The sequence below is a fragment of the Hyperoodon ampullatus genome, assembly GCF_949752795.1.
Source record: "Hyperoodon ampullatus genome assembly, chromosome: 1".
In the NCBI taxonomy this organism is placed as follows: domain Eukaryota; kingdom Metazoa; phylum Chordata; class Mammalia; order Artiodactyla; family Ziphiidae; genus Hyperoodon; species Hyperoodon ampullatus.
The window spans coordinates 38,123,796-38,141,429 of NC_136914.1; the positions used below are offsets into that span (position 1 = coordinate 38,123,796).

A 17,634-nucleotide genomic window follows, 5' to 3' on the forward strand; every position below is an offset into this window, starting at 1 on the left:
ACACCTGTTTGAGTCCCGTTTTCTGAAATAAGATGCCAAGGATTTGGGGAAAGATTAAATGAATAATAACCAAAGCTATGGTTCTCTGCTTCAGACATAGTAGACATGAAATAAAAATATTTATTTTTTAATAAATAATTGTGATTCCTGCTGTTGCCACCACCGGCTCCATAATCTGTGAGAGTAGGAAGAGAGAACAGAGAGGACAGTGGATCTGCAGTAGGTGCAGTAGAGTTGGGGACCCATGTTGATGACACCTGTTGTAACAGGGGTCGTTGCTCCAGGAATGCTCCAGGCTTTGTTGAGGTCTAGCAATGAAGATTGGGAAGAGGGAGACCAAGACGGTTTAGAAAGGAGAAGACAAGATTATCAATAAAATACTAATTCAAAAAATATTTATTAGAACCTAGGGGTAAAACGGGAATAAAGACACAGACCTACTTGAGAATGGACTTGAGGATATGGGGAAGGGGAAGGGTAAGCTGTGACAAAGGGAAAGAGAGGCATGGACATATATACACTACCAAACGTAAGGTAGATAGATAGTGGGAAGCAGCCGCAGAGCACAGGGAGATCAGCTGGGTGCTTTGTGACCGCCTGGAGGGGTGGGATGGGGAGGGTGGGAGGGAGGGAGATGCATGAGGGAGGGGATGTGGGAACAGATGTATATGTATGACTGATTCACTTTGTTATAAAGCAGAAACTAATAAAAAAATAAATAAATAAAAAATAAAAAAATAAAAATAAAAAAATAAAAAATAAAAATATTTATTGAACACTTGATTTATTAGATACTTTTGTGCTGGTGTTTAGCATCCCTTATCTCGTGTTAATTTACAAGACAATCCATGACTTCAGAGCTTCTGTTTTTCTCAAAAATGATGATGTGAGTGAATGGCAGAAATGGGGTTAGACCTAAGGTTTATCTAACCCCTCAATTAGATTGGATAAGAAGAGCAGTGGGAATAAATAAGAGAGTAAATCACATAGGAATTAAAGCTATTTTAAGACATTGATGAATGGAGTGGGTTAGTCTTTGCTAATCAGACTAGAGCCCTGTTTCAATAAAGCCCTTCTGTAGAACTAATTAATACCTTAGGCAATCAATGGAAGCTGAATTTTTGTTTTCTTCCACTTTTATTGAACTATAATTGATTTACACTTTATTGAACTATAATTACTTACTGTTGAAGTTTAAGGTGTGCAGCATGGTGATTAGACTTACGTACATCATGAAATAAGGACCACAGTGTTTAGTGAACATCCATCATCTCACTTAGACACAACATGAGGAAGCTGAATTTTATATATTTAACACTAAATAAGTAGCAGAGATTTTTTTCCCTAAAACTTAATTTTTTCTATATCTGAAAACACTGGGTGCTGACTTTGAACTAAATGTGAGATTCATTTTAGCATATTGGAATCATTGAATGTTAAAGGCCAAAAGGAACTCAAAAGAAAATTTAAATGAAATGCTTCATTTACAGTTATGGAAACCGATCCACAGCAGGTGCATGGCAGTGATTACAGCCCAGCTCTCCCACCACCTAGTCTGGTACTCCTTTAGTGCCTCACTTACCTTTTTTAGTTCCTCATTGCAGGCTGGACATTGTTTTCATCATTTTGTCTAGAAAAACAGTGGACACAACTTATTAAATGTTTTCAGAACACATAGTGTTTATGATAGATGAAATCCCTATGTTTATACTTTGTGACAGATGGTTTCCTGGGACCTTAGCAGTTGGTACTGCTTCATGTAGGGTTTTTTTTTTTTTTGCATTTGCATTTGCATTTGCATTGATGTGGCCAATTACTGCTGTGCCACAGTTGGCTGGACTTTATAACAGAGTCCCTACAAATAGAAGTGGTTAGTGTAGGGGCCAAAAAGGAATGAGTAGACTCTTCAGTTTTCTCTTCTGTAAACTGAAAGGATTATACTAGATTATTTTAAGAATCCTTTTGCCTTTGAAGATTAAGAACTAGTTATCTTAAGAGTCAACATCAAGGAATTAAATCTAGCTTATTTTTGAGAACAAAGATTTGATTTGGAAAAAAGTATTTTATTTTCAGGTTTGTTTTTATGTTACAGATTAGAGAAATGACATCTGTCCCTCTAATCACATAAGGATAATGTGAAAACCAACAAAAAGTATAATCAACAATACACTCTTCTGAGCTTTTTTTTTTTTTTTGCTGCAATTGATTATCTTTTTTTCATATATCTTTTTTGTTGCATTTAACACATATGGAAAAAGATACACGTTACATGTATGAATGGAAATTTGGTATCCAACTGTGTCTCCAAACATTTTTTTGGTGGGGGGGATTGCCTATACTTACAGATTTTATAAATATTTTGTTGTTTCTCTGAATTCTTAATTTTTTCCCCTGATATTTGGCAGCTATGAATTAGAAATTCTTGTATTTAAGTAAAATTTTGCATTGAAGGAAATAGGAGAAGGAAGACCTAGCTTTCTCGGACAAAACATGATACTTCAAATACTTTTTTCTGTTTAATAGTTTCCCCACAAATATTAAAATACTCCAATTTTATTTTATTTATTTTATAAAGTTTAAAAAATATTTAGATGAGAAACTTTAGCACAGAGAAGGAAAATTAACTTTTTCTGACACCAAATCAAGATTAGAAGAAAAAGGTCCATTGAGGGCAGAAACCATAGCTGCATTCCCCAAGTAGCAGGCCCTTAGGGCTGTAAACACTTGTGCAGTGTGTATTTTGCAAACCATAGGTAAGGAATAAGTTCTCATTCCAGGGTTTAATAAGTGTTGAATCATGCTTTAGAAGATTTTTGGCTACTAGACGTAACTGATACTTCTGAATTAAGATGATTTTTTAGTTCTAATATCCCCTTCTACTTGTATAGAAGTTGGAACTATTTGAGAATACTTTTACTTTTAAAAAACCTATTTTTACTTTCTTGTCTCCCTAAAACTGTTCCTTTTAGAGAAGAAAATTACATTTCACCTATGACAAACTAAGAATTAAGGAACCAAATTATCAATAGAAAACTAGCATGCTGATCTTGAAAGTTAACCTTTGATTAATTCCGTTTCATGATAGGGTGAAACAATGCAAAAAAAAAATACCATGGTAAAGAGAGGATGGTAAACATAGAACATTTTTTTTTAAATAAGCTGATAAAAGTAGAGGTGATTAACTGTCTTACCATAACACACTTCTAAATTGTAGGTGTCTTTTTTAATGTTGCCTAAGTTAGAGCACTCACCATTGTGGCTTTAATGATATCACTCAGTATTAACCCTGAACTTTCAGAGTTTTTAATAATCAGATCTAGTCCTTTTCTAGCTCCTCCCTTTCGCCAAGCATTCATTTATTTATGTACATATTTTGTTTGTTCTTTAGATCTTAGTGAAACTCTGCAGTTTTGTTTCTCCGGCCGAGGAGCTGGCTCAAAAAGACGATCTCCAGCTTTTATTCAGTGCAATAACCTCTTGGTGCCCTCCCTATAACCTGCCTTGGAGGAAGAGTGCCGGAGAAGTCCTTATGACCATATCCCGTCATGGTCTCAGTGTCAATGTGGTGAAGTATATTCACGGTGAATATCTCGTAATGTATTCATTTTAGGTGCTCTGAATTTCCTCCACTTTTCTCTCCTCATATGATGGGAAATTTGTTTTTATCTCTCAATTCTCCGAAGATTCTATTTTAAATTAAAAGTATGTCAGGAGAAAAAAATTTATTTTTTATTTGTGAGGCATTTCAAATATAAGAAATTCTCATGTTCCAAATGATGGATATCTACAAGAGTTAAAATAACTGCTTTGTTATGTAAATGGTCGATTGTAATATAATGTAAGTTCTATGTCATAGCCTGTTCTTCCCTCCTTTTTTGCTGAATAAAAAGAGTTTTTTTGAGAAGCTATAGTTAAAGTCTTTCTGAAGATATTTCATAAGTAGACAATCTGTCCAATGCAGCATAAATAAAATTAGGTAGATTCTTTATCAGCACTGAGGAGAAATTGTCCATTCTGTTTAACTCATATATAAATATGTGTCAACTATCCCTTAAAATGTCTAATTAGGAGAAATAGGAGACAGTTGTAGCATCTCAAATAGTCCATTTACGTATATATATATATAGATGTGTATATATATCTATATATAGATAGATAGATACAGATATAGATACACATAAACTGAAAAATCTTTCAACATAATTTTTAGTACAACTATTCACTTACCTGAGGTCAGTGAGTCATTCAGTGTTTCTTGCCTGCGTTCTTATGTTAAATCTTGTTAGTTTTTGTTACGTGACACTGGGTCTCTTAAGGCAAATAAATTTCATTAAAGGTAAGAGAGAGAATGTCTTCTTTGAAACACCTCCAATCCCAAAAGTCATTATGGGGTATAACTGTGTTTTAAACTAGTAAATATATACTACAAACATAACTTTTAAAACTTTATTTCCTTAAGTATTTCTGTATGTCAGTAGTCTATATTCACTCTCATTTGAACTTTTAACTAATTAGTAGATTTTTCTTCTTAAACTTACAAGATAGTTTTTTTATTTTTTCCACTTTTTACTATATTCATGAAGATCAAAAGTATCATATGGCAGCAGGCAGTCATTTTGTTGAATAGTAAAACATCTAAATATGATGTAAAAACTGTAATAAATGTAACTAATTTTTAACACCTCCTGTATTACCCTTTGTTTACTACTTAGAGGCAGAGCTTCCTCAATCAATTTGAATCTTACATTTGCTTTTAGAATGTGTAACATTTATCTTACAATATTTTATAGATACACTAAAATTTAATGTTTTATTAAACACCAGTTAAGAATGGAGAAAATTTTCTTAAGCAGTTGACAAATTATACATATATATACTTATTCAGTTCTTTATTTTTACAGAAAAAGAATGTTTATCTACGTGTGTTCAGAATATGCAGCAATCAGATGACCTGTCTCCCCTAGAAATTGTTGAAATGTTTGCTGGGCTTTCTTGTTTCCTCAAAGATTCCAGTGATGTTTCCCAAACTCTTTTGGATGATTTTCGGATATGGCAAGGATACAGTTTCCTTTGTGATCTCTTGCTTAGGTAAAACCCCATAATTTAAGAATATATTTTAAATTTCTACTCAGTCTTTTCATCGAAGGAAACAATGTAGTTTGGTCTTATAGGGAAGAAGAAATAAACCAATCACTTATTTAATGTATACTTTATCCTCTTATCTTTAATCACTTCTTTTTATTCCTGTTCTGTCAAGAGAGTTCAAAGTATGAATTTAGAGTTAATTTGGAAAATGTAGGCTGCAAACGTGGAGTCAGTGGTCAGATGTGAAGAAGAAATCTGCTCTTCTTTAGTAGCTGAGGGAGAAGAGTTTGAATGAACTAATTAACATCTTCCTGAAGTGTAAACTCTTCTTGCTTAATTATATTTTTGATTTTCCTTATCAGTAACTCCAGTGTTATTATTAATGTAGTTAATAATGAGTAATTTTGTAGATTGAATGAGACATTACAAATGTATATATAAAACAAATGTCAGTCTAAAAATGTTTCACTAGCCTTCTTTTTCATCCCAAATGTTCCATGTATATACTGGGAAAATGGCTGGTTACAAGTTTATTAGGAAGAAGATACTCCTGTCTTGCTAGTTGTTCCTGGGCCATTAATTATTTTTAAATCATTTGATTTACTGTAAACCAGCACTATTTTGTAAACTTTTTATTTCTAACACCAGTTTGACCTCATTGCCATTACTTAATACTAGGCAACCCCCAAGAATATAATCTTGCATATATATCCTAATTTCCAAACGAGGACATATGAAAGTTTATGAAATAACTAATTCACATTACTAATTGATGCAGTCCTTTGAGAATTCAAGAGCCTTAAAAATGTTGACACTCTGTGACAAAATAATTTCACTTATGTTTATTGATCCTAAAGATATAATTCTAAGGCACACAAAGTTTTTTGCATGTTAGCGCTCCTGAATTCTGGTATCTACTAGCTGTCCCACCCTCCACTCCCCAAATCTGTGGTTGGCTCTCTATAGCCATTAACAGCATATCTATTGCGAGTTTATAGTAACACGGAGAGGCATGTGCATAACACTAGTTAATGAAAAAAACAGGTTACAACATTCTGTGTATGGTATGAAAATATTATTAAAACAAAACTTTTCACATTAAAAAAACAACTTTAAAGGAAATAAGACTTTTCAGAAATTGTTAGAGACTCAGAAGTTTATTTAAATGTACTCTAATGTGAGTATTTTAATTAATTAGTGAAATACAGATAAAGTCTTACAAATCTTCCCAAGGAATTCACTTTTTAAAATTAACAGAGAAAAGCAATTATACTCCAGTAAAGATGTTAAAAAAAAAATTAACAGAGAAAATTTCTTAGGAAAGAAATGGTTGATAAGGTTTTTGGTTACAAACAGTGAAACTTTTATAACCTTAGAGCCTTAAGGAACGTAAGAGATATTTAATCTAATCCTTTTATATTATAGAGACTTTCTATACCAAAGATTAGTGATTTACCTAAAATAATACTGTTAGTGGCAAAATCAGCATTTATCAGGTGTCCTGACTACTGGTATAATTTCTTTCAAATGCAACATCATATCTTATAATAAAATTTGTAGATTTATAAAAATAGTATGTTTTCATATAGGAAAAAATGTAAAGAAACTTCTTGTAGTACTCTATACATTTATGTATTGCATATAAAATTGAAATTTTCTTTCTGTATTAAATTTGAAAATACAACACAAGAGAAAACATATTTGCTAAATCATACTTTTCCTAGATTGGAACAAGCAAAAGAGGCAGAATCCAAAGATGCCTTGAAAGATCTGGTTAATCTGATAACTTCCCTAACAACATATGGTGTCAGTGAACTAAAACCAGCTGGTATTACCACAGGGGCACCCTTTTTATTGCCTGGATTTGCAGTACCTCAGCCTGCAGGCAAAGGTGAGTCTTTTTTTTTCCCCCCCATTCTGAGCCACTTAAAGAAATAGAGAAAGAATGAATTAGTCAGATTTTGATTGCTCTTCATTTTTGTTATTTATAGAAAGGTAATATGCTGTTTTTCATTAAAGTTGGTGCTTTCTATGGTATAATTTCTTGAGTGACAGTCTTTAGCAGATCAAATACTTGAAAATAATATGAAAATATTTTAAAAAGCAGTAAGATTTATATTTTAGTATTTCATTTTAATGTTCAAACAGTTTAATAATCCAAACATGCCTCTGTCGAATGTTGACACTCCACACATTTCCAATTTATGTGGATGGAACTTGATTCACACTCTGATCTCTATATCTGTCTCTATATAGGAGGTATATAGAAAACACAGGTGTACATGCTTATATTTTATTTAAGCAAACCTAGGTACAGAGAAGTTACATTACATATTTTCGGATCAGAGAATAAATTTTATAGTTCAGATTTCCTAACTTTGGTTCTTCATCTAGTGATCTTTTACTAAGAAAATGTATTGTATAATTAATAACATTTAATTATGTAAGAGTGCAAGCTAGGTTTATTATTTATTTTCATTTTTTAAATGCATAATAACCATTCTGAAAGAATCTGAGCCCACAGGCCTCTAATAGTTCCTTTCACATTATTGTTACATACTAAGTATTCAATACAATTATGATATTTGCATGTAAAATTTAACTAGCCAAAAAATATCAGTATGTCTGGTTATTTAAATTTCACAGTACATTATCTATGTATTTTATGACATAGAAGCTAGCAGTTATAAATTTTTAAGTCAGTGAGAATAAATAGATATACTAGAATATCCTAAATTTAATTTACTGGAGAAAATTATATTGAAAAGTCACAACTTAGATTGAAGTTGTCAAACTTACTTCCATAAGATGTACCCTCAGTGTATAGGTTATACAGAACTTTTTAAATAAGCAAAATCTAGGAATATCTTACTGAGCAGTTCAAGGCTTCATTTTATTTAATATTAAGGAACAATATCAAATTAACTCTTCTAATTCATAGACTCTAGTTTGAGTATTCTACAATTAACTCTTTCTATGAGTTCAAACTAAAAATAGCTCAGCAATATACATCCTATTTTAGATTTCATTGTTTCATTTGGTTACTCAATCTGCTTGTAACACTGACATAATATTTAGTTACAGAAGTATAATTTTGTAATTACACTACTATAATGAGCTAATTAATGCATCTAAATTAACCTTCCTCATATGTCTGCCTGATTTTGTCTCATCCGTGACAGGGATGATACGTACATAACCTAGCACCTCTGGGGGTTATTTTGAGAATTCAGTGACATGTTTATAAAAACAAGGTTAGCTAGAAAGGACGTTGCCCTAAGAGTCAGAATTCAGGTAACCATGAGTGACCTAACCTTTCTAGATATCAGTTTCTTCTTCAGAAACATTGATGTAATATTCTATAAAATGAATGGGTCAAGCTAGATCATTTTGAGTTTCATTTATAACTTAAAATTATCTCTTTCCCATGACCTACTTTGTAGAGTTATTATACAGGCTAAAGTAGATAGTTCTATTCCACATAAAGGGAATATGGAATCTGTTTTATTTTTTGTCAGCAGTATTGAGGTATAATTTGTATATGTTAAAATGTATCCATTTTAAGTGTTGAGTTTGATGAGTTTCGGTAAATACATGTGGTTGTGCTGTCACCACCATAATCATGATATGGAATATTCCCATCCTTCTAAAAGTTTCCTTGTTCCTTTTTGTATTCAGTGTCCCCCTCATTATCCCCTTCCCCGATATGCTTTGGTTTTGCCCTTTCTAGAATTTCATAAACTAGACTCATAAATTATGTAGTTTCTTGTATCTGGCTTTGTTCATTTACAACATTTATCCATGTTATTGCATATTTCTGAAGTTCCATTTTAATTCTGGATAGTATTTCATTGTTTAGATATCTTGCAATTTGTTTATCCATTCAGCAGTTGATGGTGTTTATTTAACTGTCATGAATAAATGTACCAGAAAGTTTCGTATAAAACATGTCTTTGTGTTTTATGTTTTCATTTCTTTGGGGTGATACCAAGCAGTGGAATTACTGATTCATATGGTAGATCTATGTTTAACTTTATGAGAAACTGCCAAACTATTTTCTAAAGTGGCTGTCCCGTTTTGCATTCACATCAGCTATGTATGAAAGTTTGCTTTACATCCTCAGAAACACTTGGTGTTATTAGTCTTAATTTTAGATATTCAAGTATGTAATAGTATCTTTTTTTTTATAATTTACCTTTTTCTAAAATATTTCAAGCATCTTTTCATGTTCTTATTTGCTGTCTGTGTCTCTACTTTGGTTCAGATCTCTGTGTCTAATGTTTGATAGGATTGTTTCTTTCATTGGAATTTTAAGAGTTCTTCAGATATTCTGGATAAGTCCTTTATAAGATACATACATTTTGTAAGTATGTTCTCTTAGTCTTGATGTGCCTTTTCTTGGTAGTATCTTTGAAGATCACAAGTTTTTATTTTTTTTATTTTTTTATATTTTTTTGTGGTACACGGGCCTCTCACTGTTGTGGCCTCTCCATTGCAGAGCACAGGCTCTGGACGCGCAGGCTCAGCGGCCATGGCTCATGGGCCCAGCCGCTCTGCATCATGTGGGATCCTCCCGGACTGGGGCACGAACCCATGTCCCCTGCATTGGCAGGCGGACTCTCAACCACTGCTCCACCAGGGAAGCCCACAAGTTTTTAATTTTGATGAAGTCTAGTTTATCACTTTTAAAATATTTTGTGGGTTTTGCCTCATACTGAAGAAATCTTAACCCAAATTCACTACGATCTCCTGATTTCTTCTAGGAGTTTCGTATTTTAACTCTTACACTAAGGTCTATGATACCTTTCAAGTTAATTTTTGTATATGGTAGGAAGTAAGTTTTGTTTGTTTTCCCGATATGGATACGCACATGTGCTAGGACTCTATTGAAAAAGATTATATAATGGTACATTTGGAACTCTTTCTCAGTTCTGCTCCATTGATGTGTCTGTCCTTAAGCCAATACTATATGGCCTTGATTGCTATATCTTTAAAGTCTTGAAATAGAGTCATTTAAGTTGTCCAATTTTGTTCTTCCTTTTCCAAATTATTCTGGCTATTTTAGGTCCTTTGAACTTCCATATGAATTTAATAATTTGTTAATTATTGAAAAAAAAAGCCTGCTGAGATATTCATTGGGAGTACATTGAATCTGTAGATCAGTTTGGAGAGACTTGACAACTTAACAGTATTGAGTCCTTCAATTCATGAGTGTACAACTATCCCTTATTTGGGCACTAGTATTTTCTCTCAGCAATGTTTTATAGTGTCCATTGTATAGAACTTTCAATTCTTTTGTTAAATTTATTCTTAAATATTTTATTCTTTTTTATACTGTTGTGAATAAAATTGTTTTTGTAATTTCATTTTGGATGCTTGTTGTAGTTTATAGGAGAGATAATGGACTATTGCACAGGAATGGAGATGAGGAAATCCAGCTGTGATGAGGCCATGTTTATTAAACATTGATAGAATGAGGCAGTGATAGTCCTTTACAGATTTTAACTCTTTGGTCTGGATTATTTATAAGTTGGAACTGTGTATATTCTGATATATTTGACACTATCATACTTTTTGTCAGTTATTTCTTAGGGGTACTTCGGGGAATACTTTCTTTGACTTCACTGGTTTCCCTTTCATTATCTATGAAAAGAAAATTCCTGTTACCAAGGAATTTTTACCCATTCATTGATAATTACATTTAAATGAGAAAACATGAATATATCTGCCTTATATTGCTCTATACATAGATACAGTTTACCTACCTTATTTTTACTGCTGATTTTAGGTCAAGTGAAACAGTGTAGAAATATAAAATTTAAAAGAAAAAGTAGACTGAGTTATTAGTGAAGCTGGTAAATGTATTTGTGTGTGTATGTTAAAGCTTGAAAATGACTCCTGTTTCTATATTATATAGCAAATGCTTTCTATAAAACTTTGTATCTTCACCAGCAGATAGATTTTTCGAAAGAAGGAAATTAAAGAAAAATGTAGCAGTTCTTCTGTTTAATAACAACTCCATGGTGGTTTTTTACCTTAACTATGCTAGAAACATCTTTACAAGGTTGTACTCTGTAATTCATAGCTCTCCATAGCTTCCAAATTTGTTCCCTAAACACAGCGAGTGCTTTTAATACATGTTTAATAGAGAATATATCTCTTCATAAAAAAAGACCATAACTGTCTTTTTCAGAACTCTTCTGTGGCTTCACCTTTACAAGCATTGTCTTGTAACACATTAATTCTCATAACACATTAACCAATATAAAAGGATAATGTATTTTTTCCTTTCTCGTATTTTTGTTCACGCTAGTAACCAAAGTGCCTTGCATTATTCATCATGGGTTTACTTTTGAGAGCTTTTTATCTATTCTGGTTCACTTTATATTGGATGCAAATGTGGCCAGGGCTCATGTTCAGCTGGCTTGCGGGAGTATAACCCTGAGGATTGTCTATAGCCAGCTGTCTGTCATTCTGATTGGTCACTCACATGTGTAATTCATTCGTTACTTTCTGTCTTATACTTCCTAAACATTTATTAATTTCCTCCCTTCTGGTAACAGCCCTACTGCCACTACCTTAGTTGAGGCTGTGCAGATCACTCACCTGGATTTCCATAGGTGTCTTTGTAACTGTTCACCTTTCTATTCATCTCTACTCCTCAGAGCAGTCCTCTGTGGTGTTGCATGGAATCTAACTCCGGTGACTTGGAATCTGCAAAATAATATTCAGTGTCTGTTTTCTGAATGAACACTTGCATTTCTTTATTTAGACCTTTATTCTTACTTCATTTTACATTTTGCTTATGCTTGTGTCATATAGGCTCTTTTTTCAATCGTTCACTTTTACATTAGATTCTGAAATAGGAAAGCTCTATTCTTTGTTGTATATACACTTGTTCTTCTAAACCTTAGAATAATGAGTTTCTTTTGTTTCTGCTTATATAGACTTGAGAGTAATGAGATGGTGATTGTCATCTGTTAGAATGATTTCCTTACTTTACTCTTATTTTAGTTATTTGTGTGCTAAACAGATTTTAGTCAGTTAATGCAAATTTTGAAACTTATACAGGATACATCTGTTTAGTTAAAATAGTAGAGCATTTATGTGTCAATATTTAGGAGATATTCCTGTCTCATATAGAGCAATCTTTTAATTTTCTTTTAGATTTAATTATGCTCCCTTCCCAATTAAATATTGTAGGAATTTAATGGCTATGACAGTCCTGAATAATTACTCCTGATACCATCAACACTTCAAATGTGTATGCCACTGATTTTGGAATTAGAGTTCTGACATTCCTTTAGATCGTTTTTCCTGATAGAAAGCCAAATTATTAGATTCTGTTTAGTTTCATTGTATATAAGGTGTACTAAATTTGGAAATAATATTACAAAATCTTTTTCTGGATTAGTCACAGGAATGATTGAATTTTACATGTTAGTATAAGACTGATTGGTTATTCCATTGGTTAAAATGCTCTGCTCTTGAATCTGGTCTTGGAGACCAGTTAGTCTTGATGTTCCTTGGTCATTTACTCTGATCAACCTACTTTAACGACTTGCTAATGGCCCCTAGATGAATTGGATAACAAGGGGGATTAAGGAGTAAGTAATGAATCAGAGCAGATTCATTACTGTAAGTAAAAAGAAATTACAAAGAGCCAAAATTCCTCTGGTCACTGCATTTCTACTGTTATCTTTATATGCGAGGATTACCACATTTTACATTTGAGTTTTTTTTTTTTTTTTTTTTTTTGCCATATGCGGGCCTCCCACTGCTGTGGCCTCTCCCATTGCGGAGCACAGGCTCCGGACGCACAGGCCCAACGGCCATGGCTCACGGGCCCAGCCACTCCGCGGCATGCGGGATCCTCCCGGACCGGGGCACGAACCCATGTCCCCTGCATCGGCAGGCGGACTCTCAACCACTGCGCCACCAGGGAAGCCCCTACATTTGACTTTTAATTGTGTGTATTTTTACACATTATGTCCAGTTCAGCTCTTTGGGGTTGGTGGTTAATATGCCTTATCTTTTGTCAGTGACATCACTTAAAACCAGATCATGAAAATTAAACTCGGAAAAATCTAAATTTTGCCACATTACCCTAAGTTCAGCTCTTTCTAACTCCTTTCTTTATGGTGAGAATTGATATTGTCATATAGCCCAACGATGCAAAATATTGATTAGAGTTATTCTTTAACCTTATTAGTCACATGTAGTCAGACTTGTACATTTGTATGTTCATCAGTCTATCAGAGCTTGGTTTTTGACTACCTGCAGGTAATAAAAAGTAAAGATGTACTCAAAAAGAGCAAGTATCACATTAGTGAGGAACTAGAAGGAAGGATTTGACATTTGGCACACATGGAATAAGTTTGTATGTTATAAACAAATAGAAAGTTAAAGTCACATATAGACTGAAGATTTTTTTTAAATCTTTGCATTTTTCAGATAATGTCCAAACCAGAATTTCTGAGCAGTCTTTCTAACCCATTTTATATTTTTCCTCATTCTGTGTTTATCCTCTTTCTAAAATGCAGCTGATTCTGTAAGGCTCTGTGTTAACTGTTTGGTCACTCTTGCAAATGCTCTATATTCCTAATGGTTGTGAACCTGGGGACAGTTTTTATAGACAAACGCTTGTTTTCATTTGCCTCACATATTTCCTATGTTAATTTCTTTATAATGATTGTCACTAATTTGCCTCACAAGAGCTATTATATACAGATTTTTGTTTTTTCCAGTTGGTGTGTTTGAAAATCAGATATTTATAAATATAGCTAGTAGCTGGCCATAAATTGCTTTAACAAATGTGTATGTAAACAAATTGCACTTCCAGCTTGAAAACAAAATAAATTTCCAAATTAAAATTTCATGAAAGTTCTAATGTTGTAATTAAAAATGTAAAACTGGAACTTAGAGAATTTTTTTCCCCTCCTGTTTTCCTGCTGCCATTTTTGCTGTTCTCATGCCTGTTACCTCTTCAGCCTGAAAGTCTTTTCACATTGAGAGGTAACTGTTCTTATAGTCAAGGTCAATCTTACAGATAATAAAAAGACACTCCTGCACATTTCCAAACTCTGAAGCCTAGACCTGTATAATTTGCTTTATTTTTTCTAAAATAGTCTGATGTTTCAATATATACTATTCTGGAATCAGAATATTCATAATGCTGCATTAAAAAATTAATTAGTGTTTTTTGGGTTTTTTGGGGGTTTTTTTGTTGTTTTTTTTGCGGTACGCGGGCCTCTCACTGTTGTGGCCTCTCCCGTTGCGGAGCACAGGCTCCGGATGCGCAGGCTCAGCGGCCATGGCTCACGGGGCCCAGCCGCTCCGCGGCATGTAGGATCTTCCTGGACCAGGGCACGAACCCGTGTCCCCCTGCATCGGCAGGCAGACTCTCAACCACTGTGCCACCAGGGAAGCCCAGTGTTAATTTATTTTTAATTAAATGACTGAAGCTGTTGAAGACAAAGAAGACCTTTGGTGAAAACAGGATGTATTCTTAGTAAATACTTGATAGATGTTACAATTCATAATCTGTTTAAATAGACTTGTTTTGGGACTTTCCTAGTGGCACAGTGAGTGGTTAAGAATCTGCCTGCCAGGGAGATCAGCTCCTTGCTTTGTGACCACCTAGAGCAGTGGGATAGGGAGGGTAGGAGGGAGGGAGATGCAAGAGGGAAGAGATATGGGGACATATGTATATGTATAACTGATTCACGTTGTTGTAAAACAGAAACTAACACACCATTGTAAAGCTATTATACTCCAATAAAGATGTTAAAAAATTAAATTAAAAAAAATAAAGATATTATTTTGCTTACCAAAAAAAAAAAAAAAGAATCTCCTGCCAATGCAGGGGACAGGGGTTCAAGCCCTGGTCCAGGAAGATCCCACATGCCACAGAGCAACTAAGCCCATGCACCACAACTACTGAGCCTGCGCTCTAGAGCCCCCGAGCCACAACTGCTGAGCCCGTGTGCCACAGCTACTGAAGCCTGTGTGCCTAGAGCCCATGCTCCACAACAAGAGAAGCCACCGCAATGAGAAGCCAGCACACCACAATGAAGAGTAGCCCCCAATCGCCGCAGTTAGAGAAAGCCTGCATGTAGCAACAAAGACCCAACGCAGCCAAAAATAAATAAATAAAAATAAATAAATTTATTAAATTCCATATTTTAAAAATAAATAAATAAATAGACTTGTTTGCCACGATGAAAATATCACATCTGAGTTTTATGTTCTTGTTTTCTATTTTAGGTCACAGTGTGAGAAACGTCCAGGCCTTTGCAGTTCTTCAGAATGCATTTTTAAAAGCAAAAACCAACTTCCTTGCCCACATCATTCTTGATGCCATCACAAATATTTACATGGCTGACAATGCCAATTATTTCATCCTAGAGTCACAGCACACACTGTCACAGTTTGCAGAAAAGATTTCTAAACTCCCAGAAGTACAAAACAAATACTTCGAGATGCTGGAGTTTGTCGTTTTTAGCTTAAATTATATCCCTTGTAAAGAACTTATTAGTGTTAGCATCCTCTTAAAATCTAGCTCTTCTTACCACTGTAGCATTATTGCAATGAAAACACTTCTTAAGTTTACACGACACGACTACATATTTAAAGACGTGTTCAGGGAGGTGGGCCTTCTGGAGGTCATGGTAAACCTTTTGCACAAATATGCTGCCCTCTTGAAGGATCCAACTCAGGCACTAAATGAACAAGGTAAAGCACTTTCCATAATTTTATTTTTATTTGACAAAGGGCTTTGAGCAGGGTGTTTTGTTCATGTTTTGCCTGTCATTTTGTTATTGATTTGAATTACTTAATAATGTGCATTATTATGAGATCCTTGTGAATGTTTCCCACAAGTTAACTTGTTCATTCAGCCTCTGTTAGGGAATTGGGGAAAGGCAGGGGGTTGGGGGGTACAGAAGTATGTCGTGGTAGAAGAGAATTTAAGGTAAAAACTGAGAACATTTATGATCCATGTGACCAATGTCTACTACTTTGTTTCTAAGAGGGAATAAAAAAAGCTTCTAGGAACAGTTGGGATGTTTAGGTGCCTTGAAATGTTTTTATTAATTATAGAGAGCAAATAAATATATCTTTTTAGTGATATTATGTATACACATATGTATTATAATTAGGTACCTTAAATTTGATGGTTTTCGTCCTTTCTGATAAATCTGTTTAAAGCATAGTAGTATCTGGCACTTAGTATTAAGTGTGTTGAATGAATTAATGCAAGTTGAATAGACAGCGCTATTCATAAACCCTTCATTCTCTTTGGTGCATTAAAATCTAGCATTCTTCTGTTGACCTCCTTGATTAGGAAAGCACCTGTGAGAAGGATACATTTTACTTTGATTGGCATTTTCCTTTTTAATATTTGTTAGGTAGCTGTAGCTTTCTAGCCACACCAAAATGAAATCTGTGAACATTGATTGTGACTTCACTTTTGGTAGCTGGTAGACATGTGTATCATTTTTAAAGGCTGTATTATGTAAGTTATGTTGATGGTAAAAGTGCTAGGAATTATTTTTTAAATTATTTAAAAAATCCTAAATCCAGATAAAAAAAGGTTATAACTTCTGTGATTTGGACCTTTAATTCTTTTTTCCTAGGGGACTCAAGAAATAATAGTTCATTTGAAGACCAAAAACACCTGGCTTTGTTGGTCATGGAGACCTTGACAGTGCTTCTTCAAGGATCAAACACAAATGCAGGTAATTAGAAAATTTTCTAGCAAATGCTTTGGGGGAGGATATTACCTCTGGTTTGTCTTCTGTAATGATTCTTGCTTCTGAAATGCTCCTGTCACTTAGAGGAAAAACTATTGATTCAGTGAGGGCACCATCATATCTCTAGAAATGCAATACTTTTGACCTTCCTAAGTTTATGAATGACAAAATATATAACATTATTATTACTTCAAAATATATTCTTATATTTTATTGTATGCCTTGTGTTTGAAGTATTCTTTTTCTGTTTTTTTACTTATATAGTGCAGACTCTTCATCAAATAACTTTGCTTATTTAAATATTTTCCAAAACATGGTGATTCTCTTAATTATTTAGTAATTCAAGTCAGAGTATTATAATGTTACCACCTTAGGGAAATACTGAAAAGAATAAAACTTGCCTCTCCCAGGTAAAAATGGATTCAGTAAATCTTTTGTTTATCTTTAATCTCAACTTTTCTTCAGTCTTTTTCTACCTGTCATTAATAAACAGTCCAACTGTATTTATAAAATATCACACTTGCTTTTGAAAAAGTTTACTTAAAATTTTAGCCGATGTCAAAAACCTCCCAGGCACCAATGTCAATACAACTTGAAAGGAATAAGTGATGAGGAGGTGAGTTCAGATGAGTAGGCTGAGCCCAGATCATGTAGAGCTTTTTTAGGCCATGCTGAGGAACTTGAATTGTATTTTAAGTGTTATGGTAAGCTAGAAATGAATGAGTTAATGAACAAATAAATGAACTAGCAAACACACAAATGCATGCCTATTTGCCTGAATGCGGAGGAGCCCAAT

The 17,634-nt window shown here is 33.8% G+C and overlaps 1 protein-coding gene across 2 annotated transcripts in view; it reads left to right on the forward strand.

Moving 5' to 3' along the window:
• The window catches only part of WDFY3 (WD repeat and FYVE domain containing 3), a gene marked incomplete at both ends in the record, with an annotated part of 173,774 nt that overhangs the window by 27,717 nt on the left and 128,423 nt on the right, over positions 1-17,634 (forward strand). For both annotated transcript variants that reach the window (XM_079701144.1, XM_079701145.1), the window contains 5 exons: positions 3,389-3,581; positions 4,902-5,088; positions 6,810-6,976; positions 15,352-15,819; positions 16,722-16,823. In XM_079701144.1, coding sequence (XP_079557270.1) covers positions 3,389-3,581; positions 4,902-5,088; positions 6,810-6,976; positions 15,352-15,819; positions 16,722-16,823 — 1,117 coding nt within the window. The remainder of the gene's footprint in view (positions 1-3,388; positions 3,582-4,901; positions 5,089-6,809; positions 6,977-15,351; positions 15,820-16,721; positions 16,824-17,634) is intronic.